Source organism: Cariama cristata, unplaced genomic scaffold (genome assembly GCF_000690535.1).
Source record: "Cariama cristata isolate BGI_N322 unplaced genomic scaffold, ASM69053v1 scaffold10612, whole genome shotgun sequence".
NCBI lineage: Eukaryota > Metazoa > Chordata > Aves > Cariamiformes > Cariamidae > Cariama > Cariama cristata.
This window is the reverse complement of record NW_009604416.1, coordinates 3861-18632: the sequence shown is the minus strand read 5'-3', so window position 1 is coordinate 18632 and position 14772 is coordinate 3861. Positions and strand designations below refer to the sequence as shown.

The 14772-nt window shown below is 39.1% G+C and overlaps 1 protein-coding gene across 1 annotated transcript in view; it reads left to right on the top strand.

Moving 5' to 3' along the window:
- The window catches only part of CCDC170 (coiled-coil domain containing 170), a 30058-nt gene extending 15900 nt beyond the window's left edge, over positions 1-14158 (top strand). The window contains exons 6-11 of the mRNA XM_009695601.1: positions 3890-4207; positions 7252-7452; positions 9226-9399; positions 10636-10878; positions 11760-11996; positions 13958-14158. Coding sequence (XP_009693903.1) covers positions 3890-4207; positions 7252-7452; positions 9226-9399; positions 10636-10878; positions 11760-11996; positions 13958-14158 — 1374 coding nt within the window. The remainder of the gene's footprint in view (positions 1-3889; positions 4208-7251; positions 7453-9225; positions 9400-10635; positions 10879-11759; positions 11997-13957) is intronic.
- Positions 14159-14772: the final 614 nt, after the last annotated feature.

Here is a 14772-nt window from a genome sequence, read left to right as displayed (position 1 = left end):
TTGCAAAGATGTGCACCATGCAATGTCTTTAAAGAACATATTTGAAATATAATCAAGCAATTTTAATTCATACAAATATATCTGCATGTACTACTGATGCAAAATTAACCAAGAAAATACTCTTCAGTATTCAATACTGACTTGTATTAAATTATGTTAGTAATGATTTATCTAAGTAGCATCTAATCAGTATAAATTTATTAAAATCAACTGATTGTATGCAAACAGGGTTAATTAAAATATAAAATTGTTATTTAAGGAAATTGATTAAACTTGAGAAGCATACCAACATTTTGAATATACCCAAATACTTTGATTGTAGGAGACACAACAAAATTATTTTAGTTTTTTTCTTGTCCCAATAGATAAATATTGAGTTTTTTAGAACTAGGAATTTTTTTGTTTGTTTATAAGATGTCATTAAGAACATAGATATTAGGGACAGGTCCGAGCAGGCATCCCAAATATTTCCAGGTTGAATAATCAGAGAAGATGGGAGATAAAAGCAAGCTAGTTTACAGTCCTTGTGGTATAACAGTGGTAACTGGAGACAGAGCTGGCATAAGAATTCATCTGAAAGATATCTGTATTCTCTTTTTGTACCTTGGTATTACTGTTAATGTGGGTTGTTTTTTAAATGTATATAAGTGTGATTGACTTAGTATATTGAGTCCCTGATGCTGATTGAGGTGCTGGTATTAATAGAATCATAGAGTTGTTTAGGTTGGAAAAGATCTTTAAGATCAACCACCTGTCTGGGCAGCCTCTTCCAGTGCCTGACAACCCTTTCAGTGAAGAAATTCTTCCTAATATCCAATCTAAACCTCCCCTGGTGCAACTTGAGGCCATTTCCTCTTGTCCTATTGCTCGTTACTTGGGGAAGAGACCGACCCCCACCTGGCTACCCCCTCCTTTCAGGTCGCTGTAGAGAGCGATCAGGTCTCCCCTCAGCCTCCTCTTCTCCAGACCAAACACCCCCAGCTCCCTCAGCCGCTCCCCATCAGACTTGTGCTCCAGACCCTTCCCCACCTTCGTTGCCCTTCTCTGGACTCGCTCCAGCACCTCAAGATCTTTGTTGTGGTGAGGGGCCCAGAACTGGACACAGCACTCGAGGTGCGGCCTCACCAGTGCCCAGTACAGGGGGACCATGACTGCCCTGGTCCTGCTGGCCACGCTATTGCTGATACAGGCCAGGATGCCATTGGCCTTCTTGGCCACCTGGGCACACTGCTGGCTCATGTTGCAATCAAGATGGTCTGCTCCATAACCTTCCCCAGCACCGAGGTCAGGCTAACAGGCCTGTAGTTGCCCGGATCCTCCTTCCAGCCCTTATCGTAGATGGGCGACACATTTGCCAACCTCCAGTCGACTGGGACCTCCCTGATTAGCCAGGGCTGCTGGTAAATGATGGAAAGTGGCTTGGTGAGCACTTCTGCCAGCTCATTTATGGCTCATGGGACATTAGCCATAAATGCTGAAGAGCCAAAGAGAAAACACAAGCTGTTGTGGTTCCATCCGTTCAGTCTTCTGTGGTGGAAATTGTTTTATCCACCTGCACTGATCACTTAGGTTCTTAGGGGATTGCTTCTAGTTGGGATACCACCTTTATGTGTCACGGTCCCTGAATTTCTGGATACTGTTCAACACTCAGGGTGACCTTGCTGAAGCTAGCCAGGGCAAATGCTGTACATTCAAGAGAGGTTTCAAGGAGGATTGTTCAGATTTTTAGTGTTTTGAGTTTTATGGCTTTTCATTCTGTAAATTGCTTGGGTTTTGCGTGTGTGAGGGTTTTGTTTGGTGTGTTTGGTTTTTTTTTTTTTAATGTTTGGGCATCAACAGGCTTGCAGTTCCTTATTTTATACCTTGATCTTTTGATTCAACTGTGTCTGTTTGCAGATGTTCACAATTTGAAAAAGATTGTAATTAGGTAAGCTCCCTGCTACTGGCAAACTACTTTTGCACTGCCTTTCTGAAAGGAAAAATACATGCTACTGAAAACTGTAATTGAAATAAATGACTCTTCATTCTTTGCTGTAATTACCATAATGTAGTTCTGAGCACAGGTGGGAATTTTCTATTAATAAGACATGTTTAGAATAAAAAAGAGAAAATGGCAAGGAATCATGCCAACATTTGTTTCCAAGAGTTCTACAATTACTTTAGAAAGGGGTAGTAACAAATAATTTCCTAAATGGCAGGGTTTGGTTTGGTTTGCTTTCATTTATGTGTTTGCATACTTGCCTTTTTGAAGCTATTTAAAAATTTTAGTGTTTTTAGTATTGTATGTTTATATTTTATTTCCAAGGGTACCTCCCAAACTCCTTTTTTGTCCATCCTCACTGCTGATCTACTTAAATACTACCAGATTTACTACTTAATTGGCATGTATTCCATTAATACAGATGACTTACTATGCAACATAGGAAGCGCATATAGACCCTGAGAGACCCCTGAGTGGTCACAGCTGCTCTGGGAACGATTTAACTCCAATATACACAATCTTAGGTCATATCAATCCACTTACTGAGCCTCTACTAAACAACCGAAACTTCCAGAGAAATTCAATCACTCTCTATAGATGCGCCATCCTCTGGCATAATTTTGTGTCTTGTGTGAAGTAATATTCTTTCCTATTTGTTCCTATCAGATAGTACCCTGAGGAGTGAAGACTTAGTCTTTGCTATAGTTGGTTTCACTGCAAATTTTATTCTTGTATATGAATGTGTAAGTACTCTTCATATTGGTGTCATGGGGAAAGGAAAGAGGTTCACAAGCTGACCGAATGAGAACTCATTTTTTCTTTGTTTAGCTGGATTATTTTTCTTTCATTTTCTATCATCATTTGCTTTTGTGTCATGGGTCAGGATACACTGTTCTGTCTGTCTGCTGTGTCCTGTTGGGTCATATACAACTGATGTAGATATATATGTACTGGCTATTTTTTTTTTTCTTTCCAAACCGAGTCTTGATTCATTAAAAGATCTAGGCAGAGAAAGTAAGGGTGTCAGGGGCTGGATGATTACCATGACAAAATGCCGAAGATCTGAGGATGCCCCTGAGCAGTAAATCCTATGGGCTACTCACCAGGCAGCCTTATCTTACAGTACCCTCTCTCCCTACTGAGGATGACACTGTCCTTGAGTGTATTACTTCTGAAATGCAAGGCACTGGCTTCTTAAAAAAAAAAAAATTACAAGGGTACTTGATAGAACTGCCATCCCATTAGTCCTTCCTCAGTCATGCTTCTGCACACCAACAGCCCAGCTGAGCAGCAGCTGGGGACAGTTGTAGGCTCTGTGGAAGGACACAGAATCGATTTGGTTGGAAGAGACCTCTGGGATCATTGAGTCCAACCTTTGCCCTAACACCACCATTTCTTCTTTGGGGTGAAATTGGTATTTGAGCATTTGCACCTTCTTTTAGACTGTCTTAATGTTATAACACTTTTTTTTTTTTTGGTTGATTCCTCACTCCCAGGGAATCTCAGGAATTTTTGTCACATTCAGGTAAGCTGATCTCAGAGATCACCTGTAATTCTGCTCTTAACACTATACTCAAAGAGTTCATGCATATGCTTTTGGTCAGCCCTGAATTGGTCAGGCAGTTGGACTAGATGATCATTGTAGGTCCCTTTCAACTGAAATATTCTATTCTATTTTTCCTCTCTGAGTTGTACTACTTTGTCTTTATTTGTGTTACATCTTGTTCACCATTTGTTTTCTAAGTCCTATTATCTGAATAAGGAAGTAAGATAGCAATAATTTTACAATAAAAAATTGTTTTTTGTTTACCTGCAAATTTTATTACTTCTTGCAGGCCACTGCAAGAGGTTAGTCTATAGTATTATGACAAATTTTAAAAGCCTGGTTTAGTCTTTCATGCATTTTAGGATCTTGACAGCGCTATAATAGGGAGACAGAGTTTGGAGATGGAGAACGGAAACCTCCAAGAAAAGCTGACTGCTAACCAGAAAGCTTTGGATGCCTTAAAGCAGGAACTGCACAATCTGAAGAAATCTTCCAGTGAGCTGGATGGAAGCTTGAAGAGCAGCAGAGAAGAGGCCAGAGCTGCTCAGAGCTCTTTAGTGGTTTTTAAAGAGCAAATTGCTACCCTACTCAGCGGTGGATCTGCAACAGTTAAACCTTCTGAGAAGGCCATTTTGGAGAGGATCCAAGAAATAAATTGCAAAGAGGAGAGTAAAGAAATAGTAAGTCAGCAACTAATCCACTGGCCCGATGTGTGTGTGTGTGTTCTCTTTGGATCCTTTTTCATTTTACTAATCTGTTAGAGTGTGGTTAGGTTTTGAAGTTACAAAAAACTTTCATTTTGTTGTCTTTTGATTTGAGATAATAGGTGAAAAACATCAATGTTTTACGAAGAAGGAAGAGGTCAGAAGTGAAATTAATAATAGGTGCTGTTAACAAGAAAAGACATGGAATGGTCTTTCAGTTAAGACATCAAAACTTGCTTTCAGTGCCACTTAGCGGACACCAAATTGGCTGTGTGGCCACTATGATTTAGCAGAACATATGAACAAGTATGGATTTGCTGCTACATTTGTGACTTCAAGGACTGACTTGTTTCTCAAAGCAGACGTAATTGATGAGTTGCTTCTCATCAACTTCTTTCCCTCCAAACCTCAAAACCTGCACCTAAAAAGAAAAAAGTATTTTTACACTTGCATTTAAACATTGTTGACACTGTAACAGTTCACCATCCAGGAGAAAGGCACTAGGAAGGCAGCTGGGTATTCCAATGCTCTGGCTCGAGGCATTTTGGCTGGTAGTGTTTGCAAAGGTGTGTCTGCGTGTACAGGTAGAGAGGGGACAGCTCGGGAGGAAGGTGAGTCAGAACAGAGTCTGACCAGTGTCAGCCACTGTCGTTGCACTGAAGTCTCTCACTTGCTTACATTGGCATATATTAATTTTGTCAGCAAGGACTATATTATAAAGTCACACGCTAAATCGAAAGTTGTTTTCACTGAGCCAATGAAAAACAACTTTTGTGTCCTTGCCAGATTTGAAGATTCTAGCATCTCCTGCTGATTTGGTAGTTTTTTATGTTAGCAGATGTTTTTGTATTCTGTCCAAGATTGGAAATAGCTCCTGAAAATATCCCTATGCACTTTGATTAAATATTGTGTTAAAAAATACAAAACAGCTCCCCTCTACTTTAGTTTGAGAGTCAGTATGCCAAATTTCGATGAAAATGAGCTTTGTGAAAATTATTAACATTTGAAAGTGATCCACTGAAGTGGAAGTGTGTCAACAACTTTTTAATATAGAAGCTCTTTACAGTCTCGCTGTATGTCATGGAGTGTTGTTTCCATAAGCAAAACGCTTTCAAATTGAAATCTAATGAGAGTTTTGTTTGCATGTATTTTGCACGTGTGTTTGTACTATTTGGTGTTTTGGCACACAGTACACTCTGTTGAGATGTTGATTATTTTGAGAACTACTGAGAAAGGGAAATTTAAGTTGAGTGGTAGCTGTTGAGTAAAAAGGTTTTGCTCCTGGGAATGCTTTCAGGTGACCTGCTGCTTCTGTAAGATTCAGTTGCGGCTAAGTCCATTTGCGTACTGCATTGGGCAGCTGTCAGTGTCTTTGTGGATATACTGCAGTACATATGTAGTGTGTGCTGCATAGTTCTTACTGTTCCTGATTTTATTCCTTAATATTAGCTTTACATGCTGGGTTGCCCACTTGATTATCCTGCAGACTGGTAGGATTGGGGGGGATTCAGACTCGGTCCTTATTTTGTTGCAGATAGGAACTTTTCCAGCTGCTTGAGAGGAACGTGGCTGGCTCTCCAAGTAACAGCATTGATTTGAGAAGTCATGTTCTGTTAGAGAACTGCTGTAAAATAGACAATAATCAACTATTCTTTTTCTAAACATATGTGATTATTCTTATTTTAGAGGTAAAGAAAACGATGTTCAGGAAAACAGGTATTTTTCCATAACAGTATTAAAATTAATTTATTTGGATGCTATGCTCTCTGCTCCCAGAGCCACTCTGCAGCCTGATAACGGGGCTCTGGGCTTTCCGGCAGCGGTGTGTCTCTGTCGGCACAAGTTACTGGAAGCCATTTCTTCCCCGCACCCCCCCCCCCCGGAGTGATATGTGATGCAGAAAAGCATAAAATCTGTGTGTGGGTTCTTGCAGTTTTATTATTGTTTAGTGTTTCCTGCCGCTGTATGAGCAGCAGTGATTTCTCAGTGTGTTTTAGGTGGGTTGGGTGCAAACTATTGTTTGTATTTAATTGCGGTTTAAGTTGGAAACCATACTGTGCCATGAAAAATAACGGGAAGTTTGTGTGCTTACTGTTCATTTTATTAACAGGAGGCAAACAGATGCTTAAAATGAAGAGACTCCTTGGAGATGAGTGTCTGAACACTGAGTTACAAATGCAACGTGATTAATTATGTAATCAAATAATTATATGACAGTAAGAAGAAGAGAGAGGGAAGGAGGGAAGCAAGCAACTTTTTGGATAGAATTGTTTTTCAGTATTTGGCAGTAGTGTAATCAGATGCTGTCAAGCCTTTAATTTATAAGTGGTTTACAACTTAAAATCCATTACATTATATGTAGATGTTGCAAAGTTAACAGTGTAGAGCTAGAACTGTTTTCAGAATTGTTAGTCTAGTTTCTTGTTATGAGATTTTATCCTTTTAGCCTTGGGCTCTGGCTAGATTACAGAAATTTTACTTTTTTTTATCAAAATCTTTTAGTTAAACACCCTTTAACAGTTAAGAATTGGGAAGTGCTCTCTGAGACTTAGTTATCTGTATCTACATTCTCACCTACATGCTGCATGTATTTTCTAAATCACTTATCTGTTTTTTCCACTCAGCTCCTCCATAGAACAGTGATTTTATTGGCTTATTTTAAAGAATGTTAGTTTACTGCCACGTGTTGCTGGTTTGCTGTGATCTTTGGAAAGTTTGAGTCTAAATTATTTTGTATTGATTTTTTTTATTACATATATTAGACCCTTTTAGTCAGTTGACTCATCTTAAATATGGTTTCTGCTGTTCACTTTTGGGTGTCTCACATGTCATCACTTCTGCATTTTCCCTTGGGAGTTACAGCAAATTTTTCCTCTCTTTGTCTTTTTTTTTTAAATGCATGTATTTTAAAGATAGATATTTTACCCTCTTTTTAATAATTTGAGGATGCATTTTTTGTCTTTCTAACATTTCCACACCTGCCTAACACCATACATTTTATTGGTTTGCTTGCTCCCTAGATGGTATCTCAGCTTGAAACCCAAATAGCTAAATTGACCGAAGCTTTGGAAAATCAGACCAGATTGTACCAAGAAGCTCTGGAGAGGAGCAGGAAAGCTGAAAAATGTTCTGAGACTTTCCAGGATCAGCTGAAACACTTAGAAGAGGAATTACTGTCTGTGGATCTGATGCAAGATGGTTTGAAGCTTGAGAAACAAAAAGTAGTTGCATTTTCTTTTGCATAAGTCACTTAAGACAGAGATACAGCTAATTGTATTGCATTGATCAGCTGTAGTATTACAGTATTGCATGTAGTGCAAGTTAGCAAAGTCAGGCATCATGTAGGGAGTAGTAATATCTCTTCTTTGACCAACATTTTCAGATGGAAAAAGGAGCTAAGCTTTTGAGTTCGAAGTCCATTTAATGTGGAAAAAAACCCAAGTAGCCCAGATTAAAAGAAGTCTGTGTAAATATGTCAGAGGTCCTTCAGGATTCTCGGATCTCAAAGCTTTCTCTGATCTCTCCGTCTTTCTGTAATATATCATCTGGTCTGCAGTCTCTCAAGATCTTGCAGTTCTTGATTCTCTTATATCCTTAGACCATTAAGGCTACCAGGATTTTTTTTTTTTTTATTAATTGTATGAATGAACACACTGTTAGCCCATAACACATCTGCGTACTAAGAATTTGAAAAATGACGTAGTACCTGGAAAGCTAAACCAGCCATCCAATACAGCTAAGAAAGACAAAGTTATAGAATGTTACCAGGCCAAGATCAATGCTTAGAAAGTTGAATTTGCAAAGAATCCACAATTTGGTGCTGTCTGTTTTGCATTCATCTATGATACCATAACTTTTATGAACGAAGCATCCACCACATTGGGAGCAAACCAGAAAATGCAGCTGTTCCTTCCCCTCTGCTTCCTCTGTGAAGAACACGTGGCCCTAGTTTCTTAATTTCTCTCTGGATTTTGCTGCAATAAAGAGATTTTTTGTTGTGCTTTTTTTCTGTTAATGAACAACTGCAGTGCTTTCTTCTGCTGTTGCAGTTTTTAAATCTGAACCAGAAGCATGAGGAAACAAAAAGAGATTCTTGCTATGTTTTATCGTCCTGGGCTCAAGCAACAGTTACAGAACTGTTTGGTTGTTGTTTTTTTTTTTTTTTTCTTTGTTGTTTCTTTGCAAAGATTATGGCCTTCAACAGAAGTAAGAGAAAACAAAGGCAAACATAGTTCTTGGTGAGAAGGAGAGCTTTGGATTTGGCAAGAGAGGCTAATTGAGACCAGGGAACTAATGCAATTTTTAAAGAGCTAGCAGGACAAAGAAGGAAAAAACAGATTAAATAACATTTGATATCTGTATGTGTTCACATCAGTAAACCAGAGGGAGATGCAATTAAAATAATCTTTAAAGCAATTTGTAAAACAATAAGCGTTATCTCTAAAACTTGCTGTTCTGAAGAAGGGCAAAGGACTGGCCACGTTAACATTCCTGCACCTCCTTGGACTACATCGGATCTCACCCATGGCATCCCTGGTACCAGTTTTATCTGTTGTGAAGCTGACAGCAGTGGGCAATCGCAGCACTTGCAGTTAGCTGGGATGTAGCTGTCCTTTCTAACTTCTCCCTGCCAGTGTATGGTCGTGTAAAGCCACAGAGAGGAGCTGGAGTCAGCAGCAGACACATAGATCTATACTGCTCTTACTGCAGAGGAGCAAAAAACAATCTAGTCTTGCTAAGAAGATAAATACAGTAGGTCCATGGATTTATGAACATAATAAATGTTGACCAAAAACGGACAAAAGGAGAATTTGCAATTGTGTCAGGAGTGTGTTGTATAAACATAGCCTTTCAGTACATTATTTCTTGTGGATAGTGGACTTGGCTATGTATAGTTGGTTGACAGCGTAGGGGGAATTGCTTTTAAATTGTACTTCAGGACTTTTAACAAAGTCTTATTATTCTTTTACCCACTTTTCCACATCTTATCTTAGTATCTGAAATTTCTGGAGCAACTTAATGAGAAGATGAAGCTGGATAGCCTAGCAGCAGAGGTTGGATTTGATATGAACGTGGATGCAATTCTAGCCCGGGTAGAGCAGTTAGTGAAACTGGAAGGTGATGCAGTGATTGAAAACAAGACTGCGGCATATAACCTAAGAAGGAAGGTAGGCAAAAGAGACATTATGTTACTGTTTATTTCAAAGATAAACGCTATTATGGCTTTATTTCTGTAGTGGCTTGCTAGAGGCAACAGATTGGAACTTTGTATATGTACAAGGAATTTCAAAGATGGCCATTACATAAAAAGAAGATAGTAAAGGTTTGCAAACTGTGCAAACAGACTGCATGTCGAAACCACCAAAACCACTAGTCAGTTAAATATGTGATACTGCTTTTTGCAACTTCTTAAATAAATGTATGAAGTTATTCATGCTTGTATGCGTATATATGTCTACTTTTTAATACACTTTTATAATATACTTATGTAAACAACTACTGTCGATATTTAAATCTAAAAGGATCTGCTGGGAAGAGGGGCATCTTACACAAACTTCTGTAGAAACTAGTAGGACGTTGGTTGTACTTCACCAAGAATTTCAACATTTCCAATAAGAGCTGTGCTCCTTTAGAAGCAAATCTGTTCAAATTTGGTCCAACACCCCTCTGCCATCCTGTTATGACAGAGTGAAATCTTCTGGTTTTAGGCTTATAAGAATGGTTTAGAGCTTTGAATTAGGTCTGTTTAAGGTTTAAAATAAACTGTATTTTTTCCAGAAGCAACTGCTTCTCTAGCAGGGAGTATAATATGCATGTTAATACTCCTCAGATGTTCCAGAGTACCTGAGCTGAGCTGCCAGGCATTAAACTGAAAACAGATAACTCCCTGAGCACCAAAATTAGAAAACTAAGCTGTTGGACTTGGCTTGGAGCAGTGGGTCAAAACTTTCTTATTTCTGTATGTTGATTCTCCTTCTTGCACACTAGCCTTAATTAAATGATTAAAGATGGAAATATTTTAAACTACCACATCTGAAAGCACTGTCTCCTTAATTAATCTGTCTTACCTCTTGCATTTGACTAGTGTCTTAAAGTTCAGACAATCTCAGACGTTATGAACAATGCACAAGTATTGATGCTCAAATAGGGTGCAGTCTAAATGTAAATTCATTCTAGAAGGTAGTGCACAAATTCAGGGATGGAGAAGCACAATTAATTGGTATGTAAGAGGTATCAAGTTCGTGTATATACGATTATACTGCTTTACAGGGTTTTCAAGAGAGGAATAGGAGTTCAGGTTAAGTATGCAACACCGGGGATTAAATTTGCAAAACAGTCTGTGTAGTACCATTGTCTTTCACACATATTTTTTTTTTCAAATATTCCTGTGTTTGGAAAACTAGTTGAAGACTCAGAAAGAAAAACTTGAAAGCAAAGAGCTGCACATGAACCTTCTGCGGCAGAAAATAACCCAGCTGGAAGAAGACAAGCAAGCAAGGACCACCTTAGCTGTGGAGAGGGATGAGGCCAATCTTGCTGTCAGAAAGTTACAGAAGGTGATAGAAAGGTTACAGAAACAGCTTGATGTGGCAAGGGAAACAAATACTGATCTCAAAGCCAAGCTGTCTGAAACCAATGAACTTAAGGTGAGCTAAAAGGTTACATTTGTTCTTCTATCTATTTTTCTGTTCCAGTTGGATACAGCTGGAGATCATTCACAGTAAATGTGTTCACGGAGAACTACTCAAATCCACCTAGGTGGGGAAAGCAAACATAATATTATGATGTTTTCGGTGATTTGCAATTTATCTTGATATACTTAAGTAGCACCTGTAAAGCATAGTGTAAATTTTCAGGCTTCTTTAAGAAAAATTCAATATATGTATCCCTTTCTTTCCTGTTGATATGGCTGTAATCTCACATTTTCCCATACATTGCTCACAGAAAGTCAATTCTGACAGGTATGGGGGGGGGAAAGAAGGGGTTTTTTTCTGCATAAAACAAGCAAGATTCTAAATTTTCATTGTTCCTGTGTTTTATTACATTGCAGCATTAATAAATTACCTGCTTTAACTCAGGTGAATACAAGTAGTTTGCAGTCACTGATAGCTTGCCACCGCTGGAAGAAAGGAAGATTGGTTTTATGTCGGTTTGTGTCTTGCAGCTGATGGAGTGAAATAGGTGCATGCTCCAACTGAACGATTTTTACCAGCAAAACATTTGGCAACTCTTTTTCATACTATTTTTCCAGGGGCTAGCAGAGAGTGAACTCTCGTTGTGGCTTTTTGTCTGTCCAATTACCTCTCTTCACAAAACCTGTACAGAATTAACTGTCATTTAAACAAAAAATCTTTTTGTTAATTGGCCAGTCTCCTTTAATAACTTTCCAGTTCACACATACATGTGATTTCATCAAGAACCCATAAGAAACCACATAAAGTGCTTACTCGTGATTACTCCTGATATTTTTATTATTTGTTTGTGTTAGATGAAAAAGTGTGACAAATTTAACATTATGTTATTGCAGGTCAAAACTTTGGAGCAGAACAGAACAATAGAAGAACTCAATAAGTCTCAAGGCAAATTGGAAAGAATGAAAGAAAAGGCTGAGAAACAACTCACCTCTGTCAAATCAGAACTTCTTTTAAAGGAACGTAAAGCTACTGAAGATAAAGAAAAGAACAAAAATATGTTAGAAGCAGTTACCAGTGAGATGAAGATGCTTAAAACAACCCTTGCAGAATTAGAAAAAAGAGAGAGACAGGTAGGTGTATAGGTATTTGACAAGTGCTAGCTGTCACTTAGAATATAAGAATGTGGTATAAGTGGGGCAGCTATCCAGCTGTGCTGAAAACTTTTGTGAACATTACTAAACAAGGGAATTTTAGCTCACGCTTGTGAGCCAGAGTGGCAGTTGTGATTGAGAGGCAAAGCTATTCTTCAAGTTATATACGCAAGAGAATGAGTAATAAATATAGGCATGGTTTTCTTTGTTCATTGCAAAATACTATATCACCTTTTGGAGAAGTATAACAGTGCTTTAAAATCCTGGTGTATTTTCAATGGATGGAATTTAAGAATGGTATTTTGAAAATGAGTCTAGAAAAAATTTTTTTTTCCTCACATGGAGAAAAGACCAACAACCTGGGGATCCTTCTTCCTGGAAAACTTTTGCACTGTTTTGTTTTATAATGAAGGTTAGAAATTTGGCAGGAAAATTTGATTTCTGCATATATTCCATGAGGAAACAAAGCATCCTGCACACAGAAGATGATATGAATTATATTCAGGATATTATTCCATGGAGTCATACACTGAATACTTGCTAAAAACACACAAATGTTGAATTTTTACTGACTGAACCTGAGGCATTTCAAGCCACTTCAATACTGTTGCGGTGTTCTTTGGCCAAATTTGAATAACATGGGAAACTGAGGTAAGCGAGCTACGAAGTGCAGAATGCTTAAGCACAGCACAGCACTAGTTCTCATGCTTTCTGGGTTAGTGAAAGGAAAATGTCAACTTGTACTTCACCAGCATCCACCATCATCTGCATCACAGGAACATTTTGAATACCTGCAGGTGGAACTGCACTGCTAAACTGGGAGCAAAGCTGTTTGCAAAACCAGTGCCTGTTACTTGTGCAGTGCTGATTAGCAGTAATGGCATTGTGAGAATTGCCAGTAATATTCATAGCATACTGTCCTGTATCTTAACAGTTTACTTAGCTAAAATCTGTCCTTAAAATAAAGCTACTGTTGCTAAATCAGAGAATTCATTCTAAACTTTCACTAACACATGAGTCTTTTTCCTGACTTCTCTGAAACCACTCCCAAGGAGAATTCCTTCCTTGTCCCCAGCCCTGTGTAGTTCTTCAGCTGCCTTGGACTCACTTGTTCTTCTTGGGGAAGCTAAACAAGACCAGACTTCTCTCACTCTCTGTAAAAGGTAGCAAATGCAGTTAAATACTTCTCTGAGCATGTGTGTATATATTTAATCTGAATATAAGCACAGTCATGTCATCTGTGCGTGCATGCATGTTAAGAAAACAACTAGAAACTGAAATTGCTTTGCCAAATACCCTTCCTACGATACATTTTCAGCAGCTATGCACAGAAGAAAACCAAACGTTTCCCAGGCTGCATCTTGAATTTTGGCTGCGTCCTTATTCCAAGCCAAAGTCACACCAAGCGATGTGTCAAACCTCCACCTCTCTTCTAAATTCCTCCTTTCTGCTGTGGTTTCCACGAGGAAGTGCAGTGTGGAGGGGAGCGGTGCCAGGCAGTGATCAGGAGCTTGAGGTCAGGACCAGCACCTTAGCCTGTGCTGTGGGATGCGCCCACCAGTTTCCAGTCATCTGTACAGTTTGCAGTCATCTAGGTCAAGTACAACTCCTCTCCCTGTCTTTTCCTCAGTTTTTGCTGTTGAGTCAGCAGGGGAGATATGCCTCTGAAGGATACTAAAGAACACTTGAAACTCCGTTTTGTGTTCAAGATCCTTAGCACCTCAGCTGTTTACGTGTTTTGTTATTTGAGGTACACCCCAGAAAGCTGTTTCCATCCTCTTCAGCTCTCTGTATTTGAGCAAGAACAGAAATTCCTATGTTTTGCACTGCTAATACAAATGCTTGTGTTTGTATGTATGCATATATCTATAAGTTTCTCCAGGCATTGCCTGTACTTGGTATTTAACTTATTAGTAATTCTTTTCTGCTTGCTCCTGCAGCTGGCAGATTTCCGAGAGGTGGTCTCACAGATGCTGGGCCTCAACATTGCTAGTCTGGCTCTTCCTGACTATGAAATCATTACGCGCCTCGAAGGGTTGATTCATTCTCATCAGCACCACTGCTTCCCCTGCGTCTGCCTCAGAGACATGGCAAGGGCACCGGAGCAACACTCGCAAAGAAACATACAGCTTCTTCACTGAAACAGACATTTATAACAAGACAGAGCAAAGTAAAATTTTCTTTTGTGATTTCTGTCTTGATTTCTGTTCCCTACTCTGCAGATACTGACTTGGGCTGATTTTTTAGCGTTTTGGTAGGCAGATTGAGCCAAATGGATAGAGTAAAGCCAGCAGGCTAGAGACAGCGAACAGAAAATCCCTGGGCTGCACAAGACTTCAGTTATGAAAATGATAGGCAATATGTGAACAACACGTAGCCCTCCAGTTTCATTACAGAGGTATTGAAGGCATGGGCCGCCCGAGGTCCGTTCACAGTTTTGGGAAGTGCTTGCTAAGAAATGTCAGCTTCAGTGACATTCCTTGTGCTTTACCTCTGGGGGACAGGGATGAAATAAAGTGGGGGTTGTCCCACTGCTGTTTCTCTTGAAAAATGGGACCTCTCTCTGCATTTAGGACTTTAGCTTCAAGACAGTTAGCTGGAAGTTAGACAGAGGACTATCACAATTTTAGAACAAGGGATTTTTTTTTTTTTTTTTCTTCTGTTGTTTTCCTTAGGCAGCTCTTGTGCCAAAACAAAAAGTTACACTTTTTCAGAAAGGCTCTTTCACGGGGTCCAGTCATGTGCGTGATGTAGA